We start from the raw sequence: 13,597 nt of genomic DNA on the forward strand, positions 1-13,597 counted from the left end.
TTTTACTTGTACCTTGTCCTTATAACACGAGCAGGGTGTTACTTGTGGGGTTATGATACACTCGCCTACTCGATTTTTGACTTCGACTTTGTCTTCAACTGTGACTTCATTCTTGATTTTCTCTTCGACATTAACTTTGACGTTCACTTTGACTTAGATGTCAACTTTCCCATACATTATTTATTTTACCAAAATTTTAGGGTCGCCATAGAAAGGTTACCAAAGCCCTGACCTCATGACAGTTTTATTTTATACCAATTTTTTTACTAATAATGATATTTTTTTCTGAAAATATTTTCAACTGCAAATTTAAAATAAAATCAATATTTGTAAGTACTCATTTGCTTCCGTTTTGACGGGATCAAGTCTTAGAATTTTATCGATGGTTCATAAAAACTTGGTTACAATTATTACTATGGTGTATAAGTTTGTAGGTACGTTATGAAAGTTCGTCAATTACTAGAAAAACAATATTTTTATAATGACATATTTTATTTTAGTTCCTTTTTTATTGCTATTATCGTAATAAAACTATACATTTTAAACACGAATGTTTGTTTCTTAGGACAATATTTTATTAACAAACAAAAACAATTGAACACATTAATTACTTCTTTGGTCCAATATTTTCATATGTTTCGTATCATAACAATAACTTTTTTGTAGATCGTCCAGTTCATTAGTCAAACAAATCCAAAAACATTTGGGTTTAATATACCTATTTAAAAATGGACACTCTACCTCTGTCCGGTTCAGTCCACAGATTACGCATAAATGCATCCAAACTAACACTAATAAACGTGTAATGAATTAAATAATATCTTTATTTTGTCCGGGTCATTAGTAGAACCTCATCACATTTTTAAATGACCTCTTAGTGCATCAGACCATATTACTGAGTAACGTATCATCATTACAGGATATAAAATCGAATGCTTTCGCAATAAAAACCGTTACAATACTTTTAATTTGTGGTGGAAATCAGAATACTGTTTTCTCGTAATAATGATGAGAGCAAATTAATATTCTTGCATTTTTTGAGATAACAAAATTTTTATTTCGACATATCTGACTAATGATCTGGACAATCGATAACATTATGTTGTATCATATTGTGAATAAACAACTTTTTCAATACTTCACATAGTGATATTAAATTTATTTTACAACTTTTGAATAGGTACCTACCTAAGACATATTGATTAAAATTCTGTCGTGGATGAAATACTTACAAGGATGTCCAAAAATCAAAGAAATACTGTTTTACGATACCTATTTTATGCTTAAACACGTAACACAACACTGAATTGTCACTTGCATAAGGCTTTATTTAGAAACGAAAGCCTTAGTTGTATGAAAATAGATATTTCACACGAAACTCTGGTTTTAAACGCGTCACACAATTTTTTAAATTTTATAATTGTTCTTTGAATGTCACTAATTAATTAGATATTACAAATTTTCCTATGTCGCGCCAATGTCATCTGTTGCACCTAAAAAGTCTTTTGAGGCCTCTTTTTGCGACCCCCATTTTGTAGATCACTTGCTCCTGAAAAGAAAAAAAGTATTATAATTGGAAATAATAATAAGGCACAGCAAAAGTTATTCGTCCAAATATAATATTCTGTGACGTAATGGCTTTTTATGATCACAAACTGTTGCAACGCAACCTGTCTCCGCAACTAAAATGTGCGGGGACTCTAAATGAATTGAAACTGGATCTTTACCCTGCTGTAATCATCTCGGATAGATTAATTTTAAACGTATGCTTAAATTATTATGATTTTTGTGGGTCAAACTGTGAAATATTTTTCAAGAGTTGTGCTTTTTTATAAGATGTAATTATGTTGTAATGAAGTATTCCGCAGTTTATTTCCAGTTACATTTTCATAACTTGTTATTATAATGTTGACACAGGTAACATTTTGCTATCGTGTGAAATATGAATGTTTTTTTATTGATTGCATTTATGTGAAATTAATAGAAAGTAACCAAGAAATATTGAGGTACATTTTTTAACAAGGGTCTTCCAGCATAAGGCTACTGTTTCACAAATAAAGAGCAAAAATTATGTTGTCATTTAATGCAATAACGTTGAGCTCAATTCTATGCATTATTTGATAAAATGATAAAAATATTTATGTTTGTATATAGAATAAAGTGTATGCATTTTATAAAATTCGTTTTGCTCAAAGCGAGTATTTGTTGGAATACATTATTCCGCATAAGGGATCAAATCTAACTTTTAAATAGCTAACGCTGTTACTCCGGTGCAAACGTACGCATGGCATCATTTGAATTGTAAGGTTCCTTCTTGTAAGGATCATTATTAAAAGCCTTTAAAAAAATATGGTTTCGTAATTTAAACGGTGCTTTGTGTAAAACTGAAGATAACAATACTCTCAATATTGTTTTGGTAAAATACCACAAAACGTAGCTATCTTCCGTGACTCTCATTTTTCATGTTCTCTGAACTCTTCCATTTCTCAACTTCCTTCAACTTTACATTCCTCAAATATGGATTCCAATCTACCACTAAAATAGTGAAGTTAGGACTTTTACGCCAGATCCATAGATAATATTTGTTTATGTTCATGTTCTCCGCAACTATCTTTCGACGCATCTCACAAAATACATGTCACTTACTTGTACCTCAAATTTATAATTATCTCTTTGATATATTGGTGTATATATTAAAAAAAAATCAAAACACGGCTGAGAGAACAAAATGATATTGAACTTACGAACAGTGTGAAGACGATGTAAAGACAACTTGAAACAAAATACAAAAGTTTAAAAACTGCAGGCCGCCTCAGAACAGGAAATCCTGGCGCGACTGTGAAAAAAATTGAATTTATACGTATATTTTACTTTGTACCTACATCATGTACAAAATTTGCAATTGCAACTAATAAAAAAAACATTAAAAAATAAACTTTAGGCCAGATATCAAGATAATATTTTTTTATTTTTAGATATAAACCTATCTTTATAAAGAAAAACAATTACTTAGATACTTTTTAATTTTCGTTTCATGTGAAACCGCACAAGAGTCCCAACTGCTCCCAACCGTCTGGAGCCAGTGAGAGTATGGCATCCCCAATCGGGGTATGAATTCGGGTATATTGTGTGGCTAAAGGTATTGGGAAGGGGAATTAGATGGGGAATAGGAAGGTTTGATCACCTGGCTATTCGGATCTGGTTACCAAACAAGGCCAAAGCCATTTCAAGCAACGTCTCACTTCTCAATGGTGGTCTTACACCAGGGCGATACTGGGAATATCTCCCACACTGGAACGTGCCGCAACATACCATATATTATTTTAAATGAATCATTTGTGAAATAAATGTGAAGCCGTCTATCAAACAATCAACATCCATATTTTGGAATCTGGATACTCGATCTTTTAGACCGCAGGAAGCCAACAGATGTCGAACTACACAACCTTCCCAGAACTTGAACAGTAGAACCAGGGAAGATATACTATGCCCTCCACCTGCAAGCCGGCATTTGTAAACCATTTCCTGTATCTTTCCTTCCGTTGCGCCGTGTATTCGTGTATTTACATGCCCGAGGCCAGGCAGGATGCTTGTCGGGCAAACAAACGGCTGAAAACAACACCAGATCGTGCGGATGAATATAATACTGGCTTATATCGTGCTGTTCAGACTTTTATTTTTGTATTTATACAACATATTTTATAAATGTGGCTACCTAAAGTCAAAATGCCGTGTAAAGCCATTTTATATATTTTTTCTGCAGAAAGGAGATAAGAGTTTTTAATCGGCTATCCAATAATAATTCAAATGGAGATATTTTAATAATTCAGAACAAAAGTAATTGTGGGTATTTCTATTAAACATCAATTTTATTTCCTGCTAACTATACACGTGTGTACATACATTAGTACCTACACACTATTGTTATGCAAATTTAAAACACTTAATTGTGCTTCCAAAATTTTTACCATTTTAATGACAAATATCATGAAAAATCACCCTGCGAAAACCACTTTTTTTTCAATAAATACATATTTTTTTTATTTATTATGATGATTATTATTTTATTTTGTTTGACTGAGGATTGAACTTTAATCCCCCTGGACTGGCTCTTAACTTTTGTAAGCTTTTAAAACCTAAAAATATTTATAAATAAATATTTTTTTTATGCTTTGACTGAGGATTGAACCTTTCTCCCCATAGACTGAGTAAAATGAGTGAACCTCGCCAGTGACAACTTAAACCAGACCCTATTGGATGGAACCGAGGTTTATTTTGCATATTAACTGCTGTAATTTTTATAATGTCATCCAAGTGCGTGTGTGTGTGTGCATGAGAGCCATCTTTTTTTTAAATGAAAGACAAACATTACCGGGTTACGAATAACTTGACAATATTTGAAAATCTCCTACTACCACCACAGTAAGCTGAAAATGTTGCTTGTGTTGTGATGGAGGACATAGCCAGCCTAGGAATTGAACACACTACGCCTGGGTGGGACCCAAACGCGATGTCGACTCGGCCACCGACCGGTCATTACGATAAAAATGCATTCTATCAAAAGTTGATAGAATGCATTCTTATCAACACCGAGTCTTTCTGCCGAGTTATAGCTCGATCGAATGTTATTGAGTGGGTTAATTTCGACTTCCAATATTCCACTTTATATTCATTAATTTATTCATTCATTCCAGAAAACGAAATCGGAATTCAAATATTAATTCAGATGTATTTAAAAATTAACAATTTTCTCATATAATATTATGATTTGCAAATTAAAACTAGTATTGTGCTAGTACAAGTATAACTTGTAAAGTGCTAGTACAATTTAAACTAGTTTAGTGCTAGTACAAGTTATACTAGTCCAGCCAGTTACATAGAGGTTGTATGTAACTGGCTGTAACAGGTGTTTCTAGGAGTGACGGACTTATGAACATATCCCTCACACTGCGGCGAGAGACCAATTGGAGAGGTCAAAGAGTCTCCAAAAACCAGTATTTGCTGATCTGCATCTGGGCCACACGTATCGAACTACTTGGGGTGACATTTGGCAGAGTTGTTGGTTATCCAATCTATCTAAATCAGACCACCCTACCAAAACCCGCATACCAAATTGAAAATAACCGTTAAATTTTTGGGTTCTATGAGTCTGCTTTTTGTTGAAATATTACACGTTATTTTCATAGACTATTTTGCTTATAAATTTGATTGATTAACTGTCTATAATATCCTCACAATAACCAAAAACCGCCGAACTCCTAGAAACACAAATTCTTGTTTATCTTGGTAATACCTCGTCAGTTTTGATCTGCTAAACATACCGCTGGATCAAGTCATAACCTGTTATATCTCCCTTCTACGGTGGGGTTATTCGGGGTAATTCGGGGTAATTCAGGCTAATTCCACAATTTCCCATTCCAGTGGCGCTTCGTAATTACTGGGAGCGTCCTGGGCGCTAGGTGCGGTCAAGGGTTGTTGGTTTCTCCCAACTCCCCTTAATCCTAAATGCCTCGGTAAGAAACCACTGCTTGCTAATGTATGAAGATCTCAGGGGCGTTCGTAGACGTTTTATCTAAATTTCACGATTTTCCTGTCTAAAGTTTAAGTTTGTCATAATAAGTCCAAAAAATACAAATAGGAACTGTGCAGAGCATAAAACCAATAAGACCGTAAAGAGAAGGTGCTACGACTATCAACTAACGGTTCGGTTTAATAACAAGAAAAAAGTTCGCACCAAATTTATGGCAAGTTTAACGTCTTGTTAAAACGCAAAATGTGAAAATACGGAAAGATTACACTTCTGTTGCGGAATGAACAAAAATAATAAAAAAGCGAAGCTTCAATAGTTATTTATCCTTAAATAGTTAGTTTTGATACTTTCGGGGCTAAAATTATGATTTTGATTTATTTTTGGCGTATTACGCTACTTCCTTCTTTAGCCAACATTTCGGCAATCATCAGGACAGATGTGTAAAACAAACACATCTGCCCTTGATTGATGATTGATTGCTTAAGAAGGAGGTAGCGCAACACGGCAAAATACCCCAAAAATATATCAAAATGAAGCTTAGTTGGTTTGAGCACGTGACAGGATTGTCTTAGGAACATCTAAGTCTACCGGTCGGTGGCCGAGTTGACATCGCGTTTGGGTCCCACCCAGGCGTAGTGTGTTCAATTCCTCGGCTGGCTAAGTCCTCCATCACAACACAAGCAACATTTTCAGCTTACTGTGGTGGTAGTAGGAGATTTTCAAATATTGTCAGGTTATTTGTTACCCGATAATGTTTGTCTTTCTTTTTTAAAAAAAAAAAAAAATCTATATAATCCAGTAAAAATAATTTGATTATTTCGACAATTTAAATTTTTTCTCACTTGCAACACTACTGCCGCCACCCGCTCAATAATGGGGCGTGAAAGTGAATAGTAGAACAAATGGGAGGTGTACAAGGAAAACGTGACACGATTAAGTTAATCAACTACTTGGGTCGGGTTATGTCAACAACCAGAAAGACCAAAGAAGATTATATTGAAATGATATGATGATATATAAAGAAGTGTGAACGTTTTAAAACTTTTAGTAAACTCCCAAAAGCCTTAAATGAAGTCACAAATCAAGAAACTAAATATGTAAAAAAAAATTATGAATAGTAAGTTAAAATAATATATAGTATATTTGTGGTACATTCCAGAGTGGAAGATATATTCTTAATATCTCCCTGGTGTAAGACCACCATTCAGAATTGGAACGTTGCTTGAAATGGCTTTGGCCATGTTTGGTAACAAGATCTGAATGGCCAGGTGCTATCACACCTTCCTCTTCCCCATTTAATTCCCCTTCACAATACCTTTAGCCACACAACATACCCGAATTCATATCCCTATTGGGAATGCCATAGTCTCACTGGCTTCAGACGGTTGGGAACAGTTGGGACTTTTATGCGGTTTCACATGAAACGAAAATTAAAAAGTATCAAGTAATTGTTACTCTCATTATCGCTAAACCGTTTTTTGAGTTGCCTTTGGCCGTGTTTGGTACCAGATCTGTATAGCCAGGTATTTCCCCACCTCTCTGTTCCCTACCTATTCCCGTCCCCACTTCCTTCAGCCTCACAACATACCCCAATTGAGAATGCCATAGTGTCAATGGTTCCAGACTGTTGGGAGCATTTGGGACTCGTGCGGGTTCCAATTAAAAAAAACACACACCTAATGATATTATTCACTTTCATTGTTTTGTTGTTTGAGCACCAACAAATCCTATCATCGTACCCTTGTGAAAAACAAGTTGATGGTTAGTAGGTTAGAAAATTAGATAAATCGAGCCTTTTCGGATGCTTTATTAGTGGCGTATTAGCAGGTTTACAATTAAACATAATACAATTAATTTAATTAAAATAAATTTAACACCTCTGTAGTTATTTTTTAAATTTAAAAAAAAAGTTCAAGAACAATTTATTAATTAGGTAAACATTAAAAGGATTTTGTTATATAAATGAAACCATTAAAAAAATTATAACTTTTCGAGAGTTAGAAAGTGTAACCTTGTGCAAACTCTTTAATGGGGAGGTGTTTGAAATGATCAATTTTATACAGACATATACAGAAAAGTGCGTTAACTTCGGGGGGTGATTCTACATGACTTTATAAGTTAAAAAGAAACATAATTTTTTTTGAAATTCCCAGTTTTAATTTATTTTTTTAAGTTTAAAGTTAAATGTTGGATTGTTTGAATGGGAAAATAAACAGTGGAATTTCGAAAAAAATGCTTCTAATTTACTTCTTTCATAATGTGAGTTATTGTATTATATTATATTATATTACATCCAGAAGTTGAACACTTTTCCCCCGGACACCCTACATATAGAGTTGTTTAATGATTTAATCACGTCAAGGGCCCTTCACATTTGCAACTATTGCAAGCAAGTGTTTTCTAAAAAGTTTTTTTTAGTTAATCTTCAAATTTTCAATTTCTGCTCTCAATAGTTAATAAATTAATACTTTACATGATTGCTTATAACGTAAACATAAAAAAATATAATAACTCATAAAGAGATTTTAAAAAAAAAAACACAATAATTTTAAATATTCCATAATGTCTCACTGGGTAATTTACTCATTCTGAGGCCCACCATTTCACAGTTTTATAATATTCAATAAAATATATTTTATAACTTGAAATAAAATTAAATATAAATATAAAGGCTGCAATGGCTCTTTTATTGTATGGTAAATATAATGGTGAGTTTATTGGAATGGTATTGTGTATTTCATATATATTTTTTATTCTTTTATAAATTTTTAGTAATATATATTTTTTTTGTTCTTTAATCCATCTTTTAATTTTGAATCCGAAATTTTTTTTTGTTTTCTTCACTATTTATGTATTTCGAGATCGGTTGACATTATCGGTCGCTTAATACCGGTCGATTATTAATTTCAGTTGATAGTTTTAGTTACTTTAATCAGATCGTCACACTGCATCGTTGCAAATCACGTTAATATCCAATACAATCATAACCATGCAGCACTATGCAGTACATCACTATCCTGTACTGCATAGTGCAATATGGTCCACATAGGCATCCAGAATAATGATGATGAAATTACCTGCATGAGATTGAAGCACATTGCAATAAGCGCCATTCCCAGCATCAGGTACATGGAGCAGAAAATGAAACTAAGATCAATCTCTTTGGCGGCGAATATCTTGTTCCCAGGAACTATGTCGCCGAAACCGATACTGGAATAAATATGTACAAACATGAATACTAATATATTGTTGTATTAATTAATATTTGGGTTGGTGTACGTGTATAATAAAACGTTACCAAGCCCGAAAACTTTCTTTAAATTAATGCCAAACGTTTTTTTTTATAAATGTTTGGCATTAATTTATGAGCAAATTTTTATTTTTATAATCTAAATCTTAATTTCAATTTTATCGATGATGGAGATACAATGTTTTAACACTCGTTGATATAATGATTGATTTGATAATTACCGTCAGTCACGCTGAGACCGTTTAAAATGCAATGTACGAGTAGAGCAACGGTCGACTTAAAAATAAGGGTTTTCCAAAAATTGTATTATTTAAATACATTTTTAATGTCTTTAAAAGATTTTTAGTTAATTTGATCAATTAATTTTGTGCCTAATTACCTGCTCAACGATATGAAGCAGAAGTAAGAACCATCGATGTAGTTCCAAGATTCCCATCTGCCGAATAGAACTGCGCCAAACAAGATGTATCTGAAACCAAATAATCATAAATATTTTTATTTATTTCACACCCTGTTCATAATGTTTCTCTGCAAGAGTAGCCAAAGAACCATGGTATGTGGTACGCATGCGCAATGCTTAAATTAAATATAAATAGTAAAAATAAAAATAAAACTTTTTTTTCCAATATCGGACAAAGATTTATCCAAATTGATAAATGTCGATGTTGTGCTCATTGGATTCGGCAAACTTGACAAAGAATTATTTAAGTTAACAAATTTGATAATATTTCAAGCACGATTCAAATGGTTACAACTTTATTAACGGGCTTTTACTCAATTCGGCCAAGTCCAAAATAAACCGCCTGCGGGGCCTAGCACCAGAAAACCCGCTACAACGGATTTTCACGTGCAATGACGTAACAATGCATATAGACTTGTTATTGTCTGACAAAATTAAGACAAAATGTGGCAAGTAAGAAACACTCTTATTACAAAGACAGACATTCATATATACAACGAAAGGAACGGGCGGTATTTTCGTATTTAAAAGTTGCGTCAACCAATCCTCAATTATATATTACGTGTGTGACAAGTTACGCCTATTCACTTACACTAAGACGAATAAGAAGTAGATTTTTCTTCTTATATTGGTGTTTTACTACGTTCGCATCTCAATTTTGGCAATGGCGCTGGGAATCGGGAAATAATCGAAATAATTGTATTTTAATAAACAATGTTCGTGTGTTTATGAATGAAATTTTATTCCTTGGCTTTTTCTAGTTTGTGCTGTGTAATGCAAACGCTCTCTCGTCAAACACGAGAACATTTTGAGAGTTTTTTCACAATTTATTTAGGGATTAAACGACCTTACGCGACGCGTGACAGTATTTAAAACTACGATATCTAAAATATCGACAGTAATTAGCATTTATTTTGCTTCGCACTTTGAGAGCTCTACAACGAGTCTGTGTGAACCGTTACACCATTGCTTCAATATTAGCCTGATTGTAAAGCTATATTTTATGTTTGGGTTGTTTTGTGTTGAAAAAACACTTGCGTTGTATTCAGACTAACAAAATAAAAAGCTGGTACTTTTCTAAGCTGTCAGTTTTATTTTTGATGCCGTTTTCAGAATTCCTCCATCCGTTGACGCTGTTGAGAAAAATAAGAAATACTTTGGTTTCCCTCTTAGAAGGGAAGATTGCGAGCACTTGGAAAAAATCGGAAGTGAATCCATTGTTAAAATTGTTGGAAAAAAGTGCTATTTCGTACAACCTGGATGGAACTGAGAATAATATAATACTGTGTGATGTACAGATACCGATCAACAACATGAATAAAACTGAAATATCTCCAAGCAGCCAAAATAATAAACTGTGATTCAGAAAATAAACTTTCAGTGTATTGCGTGTATTGCATGTCTTTGTGTTTGGTTACAAAGTAAAAAAATAATTTACTAAGCTGTGTAAAATTCAGGCTAATACGTTGCTATCATCATTGACCACCGTTTTATTTATTTTTACTATGTGAATACTGCACATAAGTCCCAACTATTCCCAACCATCTTTAGCCAGTGATAGATACTATAGCATCCCCAATTGGGGTTTGTTGCGAGGCTGAAGGTAGTGGGGAGAAGGAGAAGATGAGGAAGAGGAATTTGGGGGAGTAACTGGCTATTCATATTGGTTACCAAACACAACCAAAGCAATTTCTTCAACTCTGTATATATGACTATATATAATTTTAAATAAGTAATTTATAAAATAACAGAAATTAATCAGATAAAATTTACTTGCCACGCCGAGATTCAAACCCACGACTTTCAGATTGTTAGTTGAGAGCCTCACTCTTCAACCACGGAGGCCGTCATTATGAGTGTTGATATAAGCCATTAGCTAATTACTGGTCGTGTTATATTTTAAAGAGTAATGTGTGTACATATGGTTGTACAGGGTTTTCCAATAAGAGGTGTTATTTTGATATTCAATCGTAAAAGATCAATGGTTTCGTTGCTTGTGTGGTACGTAGCGCCGTTTTGTTGAAATTAAACGTTGTCCAGATCAATACCAGTCAATTCTGGCCATAAAGAAATATTAATCATCTCTCGATAGCGCAATCCATTCACCGTAACTGTTGCTCCAGCCTCATTTTCAAAAAAGTACGGTCCAATGACTCCGCCGGACCATAAACTACACCAAACAGTCACACGTTGAGGATAGAGAGGCTTTTCAACAATAAATCTTGGGTTTTTCGAGCCCCAGATGCGAAAATTTGACTCAGATGCTTGTTGACGAAGCCACCGAGGTGGAGATGGGCCTCATCACTCAAGATGATTTGCATTTGATTCACTCAAGTGAACTTTAATAATTTCAATGCGTTTTTGAAGCGTGTATCGTTACATTTTTATTAATGGCGTTGTTTTTACTTGTCGAATGTCAAAAATGACAGCTTCAAAGTAACATTTACTGAAATAGCGGGCTATTCAAAATAACACCTCTTATTGGAAAACCCTGTATTTTTAATCAATTCAAATCATCGAACAATATTTCATTTTACTAATATATTGATGACGCTAAGCCTAAACCATCTTAAGAAAACATTTTTAAACTCAACAGCTGACTTGAATGCAAAGCGAAGTATTTTTTTCTATGGATTTCTCGAATTCGACTTGTCGTGTCAAGAACTTAATAATTTTCTAGTTAAATTTAAACGCAACGTACGTTATAATATATGTATTCAGAGATGACTTTAATATATTTATTTTATGAAAATATGCTTTTTGCAAGTTATGCTGTAAAATATTACGACGATTTTCTTTGTTTGCTCCCGTACAAACGCAATATAAAAATTAATAAATGGTTTTGTCCGTATTAAATTTAAATCTTGCAAGAAAAGCATAAAAATACAATATTGTATCGGTTTTTGAAAGAATTGAGTGCGTACACGGACAATTTTTTTTATGAATATTCATATTGCGTGCGCACGGGCGCAAACAAATAATTAAATTAAACAAACGTCATAATATCTTAAATACGATTTGAAAAATGTGTATTTTCATAAAATAACTCATCTATGAACGTATTGATTAAAACGTACATTACGATTATCCATAATAAAATACTTTTGAAAATGCATAATTTTTTATATATTATTTTAGTGCCGATATGACGAAACATAATGTTTAGTAAATAAATAAACAATAGAAATAAAAGTTAAAATACAAAATAATATTTTTGTTTATTTATTTATTATAAAGTATAATAAAATACGTTTTTGAAAATGCATTCATTTTTATATATTATTCTAGTGCAGATATGACGAAACATAATGTTTAGTAAATAAATAAACAGTACAAATAAATGTTAAAAATCAAAACAAAAACGATTTTTCACAAAAACAGCAGTGTGAAAATGATCAATTTATGTTTATTAATAATTTGCGCAACTTATTTTAAGTCAAAATGTCATTTTTTAAACACACTAAATGTACGGGCGTCGCAAAATCCCAACAAAAAAATCATCACTTCTTCAGTTGGTAGGTAGATGAAATCATTTTTATTTTTTATATATTCAATAATATTGTTATTGGGTTTATAAAAACAGTTTATTTTTAAACAAGTTCTGCTGTGTAATTATTATTACGCGTGACAGCTGTTTCGCCCTCTGAAGGCATTATCAAACTGTGGGTAGCCCACTTACAGACGATACATTTATATTATTTCTAGGTAGGTATTTTAATTTCAATTACTGATTTCTTAATTGATTTTTGAGTAAAATATTAGAAATTATTAATGGTTATTACCCCAGCAAAGTTTCCCCAATTAGTGTAATGTTTAAATTTGACTGAATGTCTTAATGTTAGTTATTCCCAAACGATGACTCATAGGGTTATTTTAATAGCATAATTAAGTACTTCATAGTGTACTCATATTTGCCCTAGGTTTGAAGATATCTAGTAGGGATATAAAATAAAGGCCGTAAACTGAATCTTTTAGAACAGTTAGAAATTAACAAAAACTCTAATAATCCGAAAGCTATTCTAATTAATGAACAAACAAATATAATTCGTTCACCCCTACTAGATATCTTCAAACCTAGGGCAAATATGAGTACACTATGAAGTACTTAATTATGCTATTAAAATAACCCTATGAGTCATCGTTTGGGAATAACTAACATTAAGACATTCAGTCAAATTTAAACATTACACTAATTGGGGAAACTTTGCTGGGGTAATAACCATTAATAATTTCTAATATTTTACTCAAAAATCAATTAAGAAATCAGTAATTGAAATTAAAATACCTACCTAGAAATAATATAAATGTATCGTCTGTAAGTGGGCTACCCACAGTTTGATAATGCCTTCAGAGGGCG

At 32.7% G+C, this 13,597-nt stretch overlaps 1 protein-coding gene across 1 annotated transcript in view; it reads right to left on the bottom strand.

Moving 5' to 3' along the window:
• Window positions 1–506: 506 nt before the first annotated feature.
• The window catches only part of sand (potassium two pore domain channel sandman), a 288,898-nt gene continuing 275,807 nt past the window's right edge, over window positions 507–13,597 (bottom strand). The window contains exons 9-11 of the mRNA XM_089644964.1: window positions 9,160–9,249; window positions 8,608–8,740; window positions 507–1,549 (exon numbers count right to left, since the gene is read on the bottom strand). Of these exons, the coding sequence (XP_089501090.1) occupies window positions 1,481–1,549; window positions 8,608–8,740; window positions 9,160–9,249 (292 nt within the window). The 3' untranslated portion in view covers window positions 507–1,480. The remainder of the gene's footprint in view (window positions 1,550–8,607; window positions 8,741–9,159; window positions 9,250–13,597) is intronic.

The sequence above is a fragment of the Hesperophylax consimilis genome, chromosome 22 (genome assembly GCF_061612785.1).
Source record: "Hesperophylax consimilis isolate HC1 chromosome 22, BYU_Hcon_1.0, whole genome shotgun sequence".
In the NCBI taxonomy this organism is placed as follows: domain Eukaryota; kingdom Metazoa; phylum Arthropoda; class Insecta; order Trichoptera; family Limnephilidae; genus Hesperophylax; species Hesperophylax consimilis.